A 13,332-nucleotide genomic window follows, 5' to 3' on the forward strand; every position below is an offset into this window, starting at 1 on the left:
TGAGGCGGACAGTACCTGCAGGCCATTCCGCTTGTTCCAGGTGAAAATGGACCCTGGATACCCGCTCAGAGCCAAGAGCAGTTCGTGGATCATTCCCACGGCGGACCTCGAGTCCCTATATCCGTCGCACCCTCCTCCAGGGCCTCACCAGGCGACCAAAGAGGCGAGCGCTCCCTCCTCTACACGCGCACAGGACCCCGGGACGGGCAGCTCCTCCTGCCTGTACCCGCCGAGACTATTGCTGAGGAGAGCTGACGGGAAGCCGGGAAGGGGTCGGCGCGCCGCGTCCCGGAAGTGAGCCGCGCTCGCCTGGGCCCACTCGCTGGCTCCAGCTGGTGCTCCGCAGGAGTCGCGGGAGCTTCCCTTGCGCATGCGCCTCCAGCGCCCGGGTCGCCCGCTCGGACTTCCGGTTTGGGAGCTGGACTGGAAGGCTGGAGCACCCGGGCTGGAGCCCTACCCCGAGTGGGTGAGGCCAGCCCGCGGTCAGAAATGCGAGTGGGTTGAGCGACAGCCCGAGAGGGAGAAGCTCCCAGGGGTGGGTCGGAGGGTGCTCTCAGGGCGCTTAGCCCGGTCGGAGGCCTCTGGAAGGGCTCACGACGGCTTTCGAGAGTGACCTGGCCGGAGGGAGAGAAGACAAAGAGGCCGGAACCCCGCATCCGCGAACCTTGCAGCCCTCGGAGCGCCTGGCCAGCACCCGAGCTCGTCCTCAGGAGACCCATGACTACTGCCCCTTCGGACTCCCACTCTCCACCAACTCAGTGGGACTCTCCCCAAGCCCACCCGGCCCTCGCTTCAGGAGCCCAAACCAACTTCTCAATGCGCGAGGTTTCCAGTCAGTAGTTCCCGGCTATTTACTGAGCGCTTACTTCTGCTGTGAGGGAGAACAAAGACCCAGTATTCAGTACTTGATTTTTGTTTGCGGTGGGAATTGGTAGTGGTGGAGTCCGAGGGGGTGGGGCGGACGGAGAGGGCCCGGCGAAGGACGGCGGAGGTACTGGGGGAGATCAGCTGCGACCCGCTGGACAGAGGCTTTTTGTTGCCTTCAGCAGGATGGTGACATGCCTTTAGAACCTCTCGAGCTCCCATATGGTTCGAACACACTATGCTACACTGGTCGGGGGAGCTCAGTGGGTCAGATTTGGGGGAGGTGGAAGAGGAACAGACAGTACTTTCTATTCTTTGCTGCTTACCCGGGCTGCCCTGGAAGTCGCCCAGAAATGCAGCTTTTGAATGGTCTCTCACCTTCATGCTCGGTTTTGGCTTGCTTTCCTGAAGTTGGTGCTACGTGGAGCATCTGGGAAGTCAGGCCAGCTCTGGCAAGACTTTAGACATATGAGTATATTCCTTCTGATAGTGCCATCTCTCTCTACCCTAGGAGGAAACTCTTCTTACAGAGAGAGACTCATCTGCAGGTGATTCTCCAAGGACATGAGAAGATGGGTGTAAGCCCTGGAACCTAGACCCTTAAGTGGAGGGAAGCTGCTTTCTGCTGTGAACGATGGCCAAACCCACCCTGAGAGGGAATGGCACTAACTCTGAGACCTTCCGACAGCGCTTCAGGAGATTTCATTACCAGGAGGTAGCTGGGCCCCGGGAGGCTTTCAGCCAACTCTGGGAACTTTGCTGTCGGTGGCTAAGGCCGGAGGTGCGCACCAAGGAGCAGATTGTAGAATTGTTGGTGCTAGAGCAGTTCCTGACCGTCTTACCTGGGGAGATCCAGAAATGGGTACAAAAGCAATGTCCAGAAAGTGGAGAGGAGGCAGTGGCTCTGGTGGAAGAATTAGAAAGAGAGCCTGGAAGACCTGGACGTTCGGTGAGCAGGGAGGGGGTATTCAGAAGTGTGTGACTGGGCAGGGGCAGGATAAAAGGCCAGATTAAGGCACAGTCAGATTTAAAGTGGGGCACAGTCTCCCTTGGTGATGCTTATACTTCTGGTCCTTTAACAGGTAACTTTTTCAGATAGAGCTTATTGGGAGATGCTACCTGGGTGTACCTTTGCTAGGTATCATAACAAGTTATTCATAGTTTTTTACTTAATAGGGAAGAAAGGGGAGTTATTTTTTAGCCTGGAGTCGGGTTTACTATTTTGATCTTTTTCTTTTGTAGTTCCAGCTGCTCTAAGCTAACAGTAATGGACTAAGAAAGACCCTTGTTCACTATTAACCACCCCCCGCCCCAACCCTAGCCATGTCCCAAAAGGATGATTTCTTTTGGGGTAATAAATAATCTCCTCTGGGAATACCCCTCATTATGACCTTGCAGTGACAATTCATGGGGGTTGTTTCTAGGTCACAGTCTCTGTGAAGGGGCAGGAAGTGCGCTTGGAGAAGATGACACCCCTGAAATCATCACGAGAGTTATTAAGTGTTCGGCAGGAGTCAGTGGAACCCCAGCCCAGGGGTGTACCCAAGAAAGAGAGGGCAAGAAACCCAGACCTGGGACCACAGGAGCAGATGAACCCAAAGGAGAAGCTCAGACCTTTTCAAAGGAGCGGTGAGGAGTAGATTTATATGGGAAGATAGGATGCCATTCTAAATTGGGAAGTAGGGTTGGGAGTAGTGAGTGGGAAAGGGATTTCAGGAAAGAGTGGACATAGAGTATGCAGTTGTTGGGGACCTCCTGAAGGCATATAGTTTAGCTCTCTGCTGCAATTCTTATATTTCCTCTTTTGATAAGTCTGCCAGAGGATGGCTCCCTAGTTTTTCCAGAACTTGGAATTTCTTTCCTCCTGGTAACGATGACACTACGTCAGTATTTTCTAGATAAAAATTCTTTTCTATACTTGAAAGCACATTTTCCTTTTAGTCATTTTCTTTTTCCATATTAAACTATATTTGTTTCTTTCTGCTTTTCCCCAGAATCTACATTCTTCAGGCCTACTAAGTTTTTGTTACTCTCCCTTGGAAACTTTAAGTTCTCCAAATAGCATGTTAATTGTGGAGAATTTAATTATATATATTATTCCAGTGAGTGTCTGGTAGGTAGAGGCAGAGTAAGAATTTTACTTCAGAATTTCACTGCACTTTCTTTCCATATAACTCAACTAATGATTGTCATTCACTTGATACTCCCCCGTCTCTTAGAGCTTTCCCCATTGTCTTTGTGCCTAGTTCTTATTCTTAAACTTGATTTTGTGAAACTTGTTTTTCTTCGTTGTACTCTGCAGAACTCCATTTTGTGTGTTTTTTTCTTTGATCACTTCTTTAACTTGTTGAGGTTTGTTTTGAATTCTGATCTTATCAGCCAAGACGCTAGCCTTCTCAGCCAGTCTGGTAGTGGTCTCTGTTTAGTCATCCAGATGCAGTCCCTCAACTGCACACACAGACTTGCAGAATTAATCAGTTTTGAACACCTACCATGTGCTCAACACCCTGCAGGGTACTCTGCAATGAGAAAAGGTGCCTATCCTCAAAAAGCCTATAATATGATTGAGGACACAAAAGTGAACATAAATATGTGCTGAACTGAACTGTATTGAAACAATGCCAAACAATGACTTGTTACTCAATTGTGTGAGTACAATAGGGGTTTGGCAGAGTGGGAGATGAGGGAGGGCTGTAGGGAAGGCTTCATGAGGGCACTGATGGGTTAAATTTCGGTAGAAGGGAGGGAGTTAAAGGAAAGGCACAGAGTGGTGAATAAACGTGTGCAGTGTTCTGGAGAGAGGAGTCTGCTTTGAACGGGCCATGCCTGGTAACCACTCAGGTTAAGGTTTGGCAATACAAATAGCATGTGAGCTGAGGAAGCAAGAGCCTGGAGTTAGGTAGGACAGTGACTGCTGCAGTTACCCAGGTGTGAGAAGGCAAGGGGTCTAGACTTGGATGGTGGCAGTAGGAATAAAGGATATACTAAGGGAAAAACCTTTAGAACTTCGTGATTCAGTGTAAAGGAAATGGAAGAGTTGAAGACAGTCTCCCCCTTGAAATCACTCTGAGTTTAATTCTCTGGCCCCAAGTAGAGAACTACAGCTGATCCTTGAACAACGTGAGTTTGAACTGTGTGGGTCCACTTATACATGGATATTTTTCAATAGTAATTACTACAGTACTGTGGTTGGGTAAGTCTGCAGATGTGGAGGAACCGTGGATCCAGAGGGCCTGCTACAAGTTGTACTTGGAATAACCCCCACGTTGGTCAGCTATGTAGGAGGCAGGAGGTGACTTTCCAGCAGTGCAGGACCTGCCTACAAGTGGTTAGGAGAGCTAGGGAGCAACTTGGAACAGAATTATCTGCTCTGAACACACAACAGAACGTTTTCCTCTCTTGTCACCCTGCTCTGGAAAATAAAATATTTCTCATTTTTTGAGGTTTCATGTATTTTTCCCCACTTTCTTCAACCCATTGAACTTTCTGAAAACATTTTCTTAGATACTTTGCTTTATAAGCCTCTTGGATAAAAAAGGCAGGTCTGAACTCAGAGATGTTTTTTATGATCAGTCCAAACTATGATATCCTTTGTTTGCTTCCCTGCAAGCAGGATTTCCATTTCCTAAATCTAGTGTGGTCTCCAAGTTGGAGCAAGGAGAGCCATGGATCCCAGATCTGGGCTCCAAGGAGAAGGAACTCCCAAGAGGCAGTCACACAGGAGACAAACGAATGCATGCTGATCTGTTACCATCCAGGAGAGAGAGAAGGTGGGTGGAACAGGATCACTGGGGCTTCGAGGATGAGAAGGTGGCAGGTGTGCACTGGGGCTATGAAGAGACCAGAACTCTCCTCGCAATTCTCAGTCAAACTGAGTTTTATGAGGCTCTCCGAAACTGTCATCGAAACAGCCAAGTGTATGGGGCTGTGGCTGAGCGGCTCCGGGAGTATGGGTTCCTCCGGACCCTGGAGCAGTGTAGGACCAAGTTCAAAGGTCTCCAGAAGAGCTATCGGAAAGTCAAGAGTGGCCACCCACCTGAGACCTGCCCCTTCTTTGAAGAGATGGAAGCCCTGATGAGTGCCCAGGTCATTGCCCTGCCCAGTAATGGCCTGGAGGACACAGCCTCTCACTCTGGCCTGGTGGGCAGTGATGCTGAGACTGAGGAGCCAGAGCAACAGGACCGGCAGCATAAGGAGGGAGAAGATGCCGTGGCTGAAGAGTCTGACAGTGAGGAAGCGGGCCAGGAGGCCACCTCCCAGGACCCCGACAACTCCACCACACCCGTCCTTTTCCGAAGCCCAAGTGGTAAGCTTTTCTTCTTGGGGTTTTAGGATTAGACTGAGGAGTTATGAGGCTGGATGTGGAGTCAGGAAGCTTAATGTCACCTGCCAGCTTTGTCACTTAGAGAACAGAGGCACTTCTCAGTTCTTTGTGTATTTCATTCTCTTTTGTGGGAAAATCAGTGAGCTAATAGTAAGTAGAGAATAATTTTAGATATTCTAAAGAAATACACTCAGAGAATTCAGGAGACTCCTGAAAAGGAGTATCATTCCTTCCATTTCTTTCTTAAAATATTTTTTCCTGATTATAAAATCACTGAAGGCTGAGAAAAACTTGGTACTGTATTATCTTTAAGGAGAACTAATATTTGTTGAGCACCTTATATGAACTGGTGTTTTATCTTTACTTCTCCAAACTCAAGGTCAGTTTATTATGTGTTCCTTTTTACTTAGAAGAGCATAGTGAAGGACTGCCCAAAGTTGGGGAAACATTTTGTTTCCTCTGTGAGATCTGCAACACACTTTGACATTTTAACAGGACTAAGAAGTCTTGCAGCAAGAAACCTTGCTTAACACTCTGCTGAAATATTATTTGCCTATGGAACCATTTGAAAATATCACTTATTACTGTTGATGTAATTTGTACAACCATGTTGCTATGGGAAGAGCACCAAATATGAATCAGGAGACTTCGTTTCTAACCCTGACCACTAATCAGCTGGGTGACCTCGCACAGCTATCTGACCATTTCACAGTTTGCGTCCTCAACTGTAAAATGTGGCACAGCAGCAGGACTACTCCAGAGTTGCAGTTGCACTGGGAACAGTTATGTGTCCCTTCCATGTTTCATTATATGTGTTGTTACTTTTGTTCTGTTCTAGTGTTCTTCTGTCTTGGATTTTTTCTTTTCCTTTTTAAAATAAATAAATTTATTTATTTATTTATTTATTTTTGGCTGTGTTGGGCCTTCGTTGCTGCGCATGGGCTTTCTTTAGTTGCGTCGAGCGGGGGCTACTCTTCATTGCGGTGGCTTCTCTTGTTATGGAGCACGGGCTCTAGGCACGTGGGCTTCAGTAGTTGTGGCACACAGGCTCAGTAGTTGTGGCGCACGGGCTTAGTTGCTCCACGGCATGTGGGCTCTTCCCGGACCAGGGCTCGAACCCATGTCCTCTGCATTGGCAGGCAGATTCTTAACCATCGCACCACCAGGGAAGCCCCTCCTTTTCCTTTTTAAAAAAAATTTTGGGATTTCCCTGGTGGTCCAATGATTGGGACTCTGAGCTTCCACTGCGGGGGGCACGGGTTCTATCCCTGGTCTGGGAACTAAGATCCTGCATGCTGCATGGCCTAAATTTAAAAAAAAAAATTTTTTTCCCCGTTTTGTCACTGGAATAAATTTCGGTAAATCACAAACATGGCACATGGGCTAGCTGCTTCACTTGCAGTGAGTGGAGGGTAATGGAAGCAATGTAATCTCCAGCTAGCTCTCAAGTGGGAGGCAGGCTCTTAGAATCTCCCTTCCCTCTCCCTTGGGTAGAGCTGAGCCTGTAGTCATCCTGGAGAAGTACTGCCCAAGTCGGGGTGGCCTGCGGCATTAGCAGAGCTCAGGCCAGAAGATGCTATGTGCTCTGCTTCCCTCCTCTTTCTAGCTCTGCCACGCCTTCACTCCTAAGAAGGTGCATGACTACAGGTTCTTATCTTGTACGCTTCAGGTCTTTGCTATTGCTGGGCTGGATTTTTTTGAGATTGTGGCAAGTGAAGAAGGGCCGTAAAATGGATTGGATTAAGCAGTGTGATTCTGAAAGAGACTCTTCCTTGGGATTTTGAGTCATTCCATGGGAAACTTAATTCATAAGGAAGTAGGACTGGTAGAAAAAGATTGATCAGAGAATTTAGGGATGGCTCATGGCTGACAGTGACTGATTGTGGGTCTTCTTCCCCATACCAGTTATTTTCTAATTAGGATCAGAATTCCAGAACTACCAGAAGAATGGGGAAATGCATTCTGTACACCTGCCTCAGTGTACATAATGATTGTTACAGTGATAAGGTGGAAAGGCCTCTTTTGAACAGAATGTAGGAATAAAGGTCTCTGTGAAATTGATATAGGATATAGAGAAGCAAAACATTCTGAAAGTTTGTATTGATTTTGGAAACATGAGGTGTTTTTACTTTTTCACCTAGGAGCCCAAGCTTAGGTGATTTTTCATGATGCAGATGATAGGACTGAGGAATTGAGACTATAAAGCCCTGGATTAAGTGGTGCTGAAATTTCTCTTCTGGTGGCAGGTGTACACTGGGGCTATGAAGAGACAAAGACCTACCTTGCAATTCTTAGCGAGACTCAGTTTTATGAAGCCCTCCAGAACTGCCACCGCAACAGCCAGTTGTATGGAGCAGTGGCTGAGCGGTTATGGGAATATGGCTTCCTTAGGACACCAGAGCAGTGTCGGACCAAGTTTAAAAGCCTCCACACCAGCTATCGGAAGGTCAAGAATGGCCAAGCACCAGAGACCTGTCCCTTCTTTGAAGAGATGGATGCTTTGGTGAGTGCCCGGGGTGCTGCCCGGCCCAGTGATGGTCGGGAAGAGGAGGCAGTCTTGTGTCCCACCCAGGAGACCAGTGAGGCCGAAGCCGAGAAGCAAGCCGAGGAAGCAGATGAGGCCATAGAAGAAGATTCTGAAGACGATGAAGAGGATACCGAGGTACCCCCAGAGGCTATGACCCGTGCTCCAGTCTTATTTCAGAGCCCCAGTGGTAAGATCCTTTTACTTCTTAAGGTAGAAATAGCAAATAGCAAAGGGAAGGCAGTGGGATTTAGGAGAAAAATCATGAGATTGAAGGTCAGAAGTGGCCTCTACACCCAGCTCTCATGGATTCTTATTGTGACCACCTTCTCTCTTCTCCATGTTTCCTGTCTATTATAAAGCAGCTAGTTTATATCCCCTATTCACTTGACCTGCCTCCTCACACTACAGCATCAATCTGAGATGGCTGCAGACTTTGTCAGTTAGCCATCATCTGCACGTGACCTGCTAGGTTACTAGGCAGCTTACCTAGCAGGGAATCTGAAAGCCTACATTTCCCAGGTAGCATGTCATATACCCATAGATGGATGAAGTTGATTTTTAAAGTTCATTCTCATTTGTTTTTTCTTCTAGTTTCAGCTTGTAAACCAGCTGTATGCTTGCTTTATACACATATATGAAAACCTGACAACCTCTTTCTTCAGACACACTTATGCAAAAGTCTGAGATTTCTGAGGGGACTGATCCTTTGAATCTCAGCTACTGTATAAGAAAAAGAACCCCCAAACTTCATTATGGCTTCCCTCCTTGTGAGAAAAATTATTCTGATTTTGGAGTCACACATACATATGTATGTGAATCTAGACTATGTTGTTTATTAGTTGAGTACCTTAGAGCAAGTTACTTACCCCTGTAAATTCGCTCATATGTTAAGACCTACCTCATAAGGTTGATGTAAATGAAGTACCACAGTGAAGCACCTAACACAGTGCTTGGGCATTCGATAAATAAGTTTTCTTTTCCAAAAGTTCTTTAGATCAGCATTCTTTAAGTGTGTTCCACAGAGCATCGATTCCATTAGAGAAGTAAAACATCGGAATTTTAACAGATGGTAGTTATTTGGGATCTAGAGCTCCCTAATTTTTACATTTAATCATCTAATGTGATACTTGCTTTCCCCTGGTACATAACAATTGAGAAAATGGGTAACTTTTAAAATTCTATTCTTATGTCAGGTTTTGAGGCCGGATTTGAGAATGAAGAGAATCTAAAACGGGATATTGCTGAGGAAGTACAACTACACAGGACGTTACTTGCAAGGTCTGAGAGGAAAATTCCCCGGCATCTTAATCAAGGTAAAGGCATTGAGAGTGAATGTAGATCAGGAAGACAGTGGGAGAAGACCCCAGGGGAGAGAAGAGGAAAACCAACATTCCCAGAGAGGAGTTTAGGTAAAGTTCTAAGTCATCAGAGACCTTACTTGGGGGAGAGACCCTATAAATATCTCAGATATGGCAAAAGCTTTGGTCCAAACTCCCATCTCATGCATCAGATATCCCCTCAAGTAGAAAATCCATATAAATGCGCTGACTGTGGGAAAAGCTTCAGTCGGAGTGCACGCCTCATTAGACACCGGAGAATCCACACTGGAGAGAAACCTTATAAATGTCTTGACTGTGGGAAAAGCTTCCGTGACAGTTCGAATTTCATCACCCATAGAAGAATCCACACAGGAGAGAAACCATATCAGTGTGGTGAGTGTGGAAAACGCTTCAACCAGAGCTCAAGCCTTATCATTCACCAGAGAACCCACACAGGAGAAAAGCCCTATCAGTGTGAAGAGTGTGGGAAAAGCTTCAATAACAGTTCTCATTTTAGTGCACATCGAAGGATACACACAGGAGAGCGACCCCATGTGTGTCCTGACTGTGGAAAGAGTTTCAGTAAGAGTTCTGACTTACGTGCACACCACAGAACCCACACAGGAGAGAAACCCTATGGGTGTCATGACTGTGGCAAGTGCTTCAGTAAAAGCTCTGCTCTTAATAAGCACCGAGAGATCCACACACGAGAAAAACTTCTCTCACAGCCAGCCCCTAAGTAAGCCCCTGAGGATCTATGAAGAAAACAGTCTCATTACATGTATTGAAATTGTTTAGAAAAGTCCTCCAATAGTGAGATCCATCTCTCCTAATCTGTGCCTGACTAGTATAGGAAATACTCTAGAATTTACCCCACTGTTTGTTCCTGTGTTTCTCCTGGATCTAGAGTCAAATTCCCAAAGCATCTTAAGAATGAAAGGAAGATTTGAGCTTCCCTGGTGGCGCAGTGGTTGAGAGCCCGCCTGCCGATGCAGGGGGACATGGGTTCTTGCCCCAGCCTGGGAAGATCCCACATGCCGCGGAGCGGCTGGGCCCGTGAGCCATGGCCACTGAGCCTGTGCATCCGGGGCCTGTGCTCTGCAACGGGAGAGGCCACAACAGTGAGAGGCCCGTGTACTGCAAAAAAAAAAAAAAGAATGAAAGGAAGATTTCATTCCCTCTCCTTGCCTTTATCGACGGTAACAGCTTTCCCTCTCAGTGCCTATGTTGTTCCCTTAATAGAGAGGACACAATAGTAGATCCTATGAGTTTGACGTGCACCCTTCTTTACTCATCCTGTTATAAACTGCATTTCAACTAGAAAAACCCATCACAGCATTTCATGGAAAAGTAGTGAGAATTCTCATTGAATGGGTGTAGCTCTTTATATAGCAATGGAAATGCAAAAAAGAATGACTTTTCCTGCTCACTTAACCCTGTGCTCAGAATGACATATCTGTCATTAACACTCTTCCTTTACCTTAAAGAAGGAGAGTTTAAGTGTCCAATTTGGTTCTGACCTATAAGTCATTTTGTCAAGAACCTAGGTGTGCTATATGGAAACAATGTAAACCTCGTATAAATATTGAGGTGTGAACCCTGGATTTCTTAGTTTCTTCCAAGCCCTAGAAGCTTTGGAATAGAAAAATACTGTATTTACAGCGTCTGGTGTGGTTTTTTTTTTTCTGGTCCATCTCATCTGAATTTCATGTGTCCCTTGTGGTCCAGAAGCTTAAAGAGCAAGCCAGTAGGATGCGGTGATAGGGAAAGCAGTTAGAACTGCCAAGAGGGAATTGTCCATATTCCACACATGCTAAACACCTGGGCTAGTGTCATGCACCCTGTGGACATAATACTGACCTGCAATGCGCAGAGGCCACTTGCCACATTCCCGTGGACTGGGAAAACAGACCACTTTGTGCCAACAACTCTTTACCCTAATGGTAAGGAGGACAGATTTTCTTTGGTCAGTGGCGTTGACAATACTTACACGCACACATGCACACATATTCAACTGTATACATCTACTTCTAAAAGCAGCTCTTCAAATGCAAGTGTAATTCTGATCTTTATGATCAAATAGTTTTGAATTAATTGCCCACATGTTCATAGCAGTATGATGAGCAGGTACAGCACAAGTTAAACAGACCCTGTCCTCTTCCTTACAACCTAAAACAGATGACATTGACATGGACAAACAGTGCACATGTGTAGCTGCAACAGTTTTAGAGAAGTCTAGAAAGCTAGGTAGTAACACTATGCATAAAACTTAAGGTCTAATGCATTAGAGTTTGGAAAAAATTTGAGAGGTATTTTCTTCTCTTTAATCAGGAAGGCTTCATGAAGCAGGAAGTGCTCAGAGGGAAGGTTACTGGGTGGGATGAACTTTCCAAAACTCATTGCAAAATTGAGTGCTGAATGGGTGAAAAATGGGAAAACTGGGGAGCAAGGGAGCAGAGGGCAAAGGACAGACTGTAAGGAAGGTTAGACAAAGCTTGGAGTAGCACAAAATTGGAGGGGTAGCAAGATATGGGCCGTGCAGAAGGCAGAGAGGGACTCGCCTCAGCTAACACATGGAGTGCCAGGCAGATCAGGAGATGGGCTCCTATCCTCCAGAGTAAATCAGGTACTGTGCTGTGCTTACTGACAAGGAAACAGCTGACTGGCGCTGGGGAAGAAGGATGAGCAGTCTTAGGGGACTAGCTCCCATGGGAGACAAAGGTCAGAAACCAGTATCTTAAGAAGATACTTCAATGGGCAGTTCAGAGGAAAGAAGAACGTGAGTGATGGCCAAGGCCTGGGATAAGTAGCTGCCTCATTAGTCACAGTGAATGAGTTGGGATGGGAATGAGATCTGAGAGAGAAGTGGGGAGGTAGAATTTTCTAAAATCCATAGTTTACTGTGGTAGATGAAAGATTAATTAGGGTTCTGGTGCTGAGGGAATTTCCTAATTCCTAGCTCTTACAAATTAAGGGGAGATGGTGTCTCAATTATGTTGCCTAAGCAGACAGGAAGATACAAGAAACACGAGTCTAAAGCAATGCCTCGGGATCTGAGTTTAGGAAGTTTAGGAAGTGTGCTATAGTGTTTTTTAAAAAATGAGAGATCACTGTCTTCAGTATATCTATGTACAGTCTTGTGGGAAAAGCACTGGTTTTGGTACCAACAGATACAAATTCTGGTTCCAGATGTCTTATGTGTAAGTCAACCTGCCTCCATTTCCCTTTCTGTAAAGCAGAACAGTGTTTACACCTTAATCTGCCTCTCAGGGATACCATGTTAATAAAAATTCTATCTATAAAATGCCCAGTGGTTCTCTAGGTGTTTTTTTTAATGTATATATGCAAATTATGATTAAGTTGTTGCTGGTAGGAAAAGATAAATCTTTACCTGCTTTTTCTGGCTGCCTGGGGTTACTACAAGTATGCCTGTCTGAATCTTTATGTTCTAGGTGGAAAAACAAATTAGAATGTGGTAAAATAGAAATGAAAATCCTTCCTTAGTATCTGTATCCATATCCATTGGGACCCATCATAACTGGGCATGGAAAATGAGTCAATTTTAAAAGACCCAGGACCAGCCCTCCAACCTCCAGATGAAGAGAATGTGCAAAAGGAATAGGGCAGGGGATTCCCTGGTGGCGCAGTGGTTGAGAGTCCGCCTGCTGATGCAGGGGACATGGGTTCGTGCCCTGGTCCGGGAAGATCCCACATGCTGCGGAGTGGCTGGGCCCGTGAGCCATGGCCACTGAGCCTGCGCATCCGGAGCCTGTGCTCTGCAACGGGAGAGGCCACAACAGTGAGAGGCCCGCATACCGCAAGAAAAAAGAAAAAAAGGAATAGGGCAAGCAAACCATAATTCAGAGTCATGTATCACAATGTTCACACACACAGCCCTATTTACAATAGCCAGGACATGGAAGCAACCTAAGTGTCCATCGACAGATGAATGGATAAAGAAGACGTGGCACATATATACAATGGAATATTACTCAGCCGTAAAAAGAAACGAAATTGAGTTATTTGTAGTGAGGTGGATGGGCCTAGAGTCTGTCATACAGAGTGAAGTAAATCAGAAAGAGAAAAACAAATACCATATGCTAACACAGATATATGCAATATAAAAAAAAATGGTTCTGAAGAACCTAGGGGCAGGACAGGAATAAAGACGCAGACGTAGAGAATGGACTTGAGGACACGGGAAGGGGGGAGGGTAAGCTGAGATGGAAGTGAGAGGGTGGCATGGACATATATACACTATCAAGTGTAAAATAGAAAGCTAGTGGGAAGCAGCCGCA

At 46.1% G+C, this 13,332-nt stretch overlaps 2 protein-coding genes across 3 annotated transcripts in view; one reads left to right on the top strand and one right to left on the bottom strand.

The window, feature by feature from the left end:
* Window positions 1-128, bottom strand: part of TUBGCP4 (tubulin gamma complex component 4) — a 58,911-nt gene extending 58,783 nt beyond the window's left edge. For both annotated transcript variants that reach the window (XR_014293717.1, XM_082617370.1), the window contains exon 1: window positions 16-128. Coding sequence is in view for 1 of the 2 variants with exons in the window: in XM_082617370.1 (XP_082473496.1) it covers window positions 16-93 (78 nt within the window). In the remaining variant the exon portion in view is untranslated. The remainder of the gene's footprint in view (window positions 1-15) is intronic.
* A 1,368-nt stretch (window positions 129-1,496) lies between these two features.
* Window positions 1,497-13,084, top strand: ZSCAN29 (zinc finger and SCAN domain containing 29). Its single transcript, XM_082617369.1, has 5 exons — window positions 1,497-1,813; window positions 2,289-2,493; window positions 4,478-5,170; window positions 7,435-7,902; window positions 8,909-13,084. Exons 1-5 carry the CDS (start codon window positions 1,499-1,501, stop codon window positions 9,775-9,777), a joined length of 2,550 nt encoding a protein of 849 aa, XP_082473495.1. The 5' UTR covers window positions 1,497-1,498; the 3' UTR covers window positions 9,778-13,084.
* The last annotated feature ends 248 nt before the right edge of the window (window positions 13,085-13,332 follow it).

Source organism: Mesoplodon mirus (assembly GCF_964341445.2).
Source record: "Mesoplodon mirus genome assembly, chromosome: 4".
Classification (NCBI taxonomy): domain Eukaryota; kingdom Metazoa; phylum Chordata; class Mammalia; order Artiodactyla; family Ziphiidae; genus Mesoplodon; species Mesoplodon mirus.

Excerpts from the sequence above, each read along its gene's own strand:
- ZSCAN29 (XM_082617369.1), top strand. The coding sequence starts at position 1,499 with ATGGCCAAACCCACCCTGAGAGGGAATGGCACTAACTCTGAGACCTTC. Across the intron at positions 1,814-2,288 it reads CTGGAAGACCTGGACGTTCG|GTCACAGTCTCTGTGAAGGG; the intron begins GTGAGCAGGGAG and ends GGTTGTTTCTAG. Across the intron at positions 5,171-7,434 it reads CCTTTTCCGAAGCCCAAGTG|GTGTACACTGGGGCTATGAA; the intron begins GTAAGCTTTTCT and ends TTCTGGTGGCAG.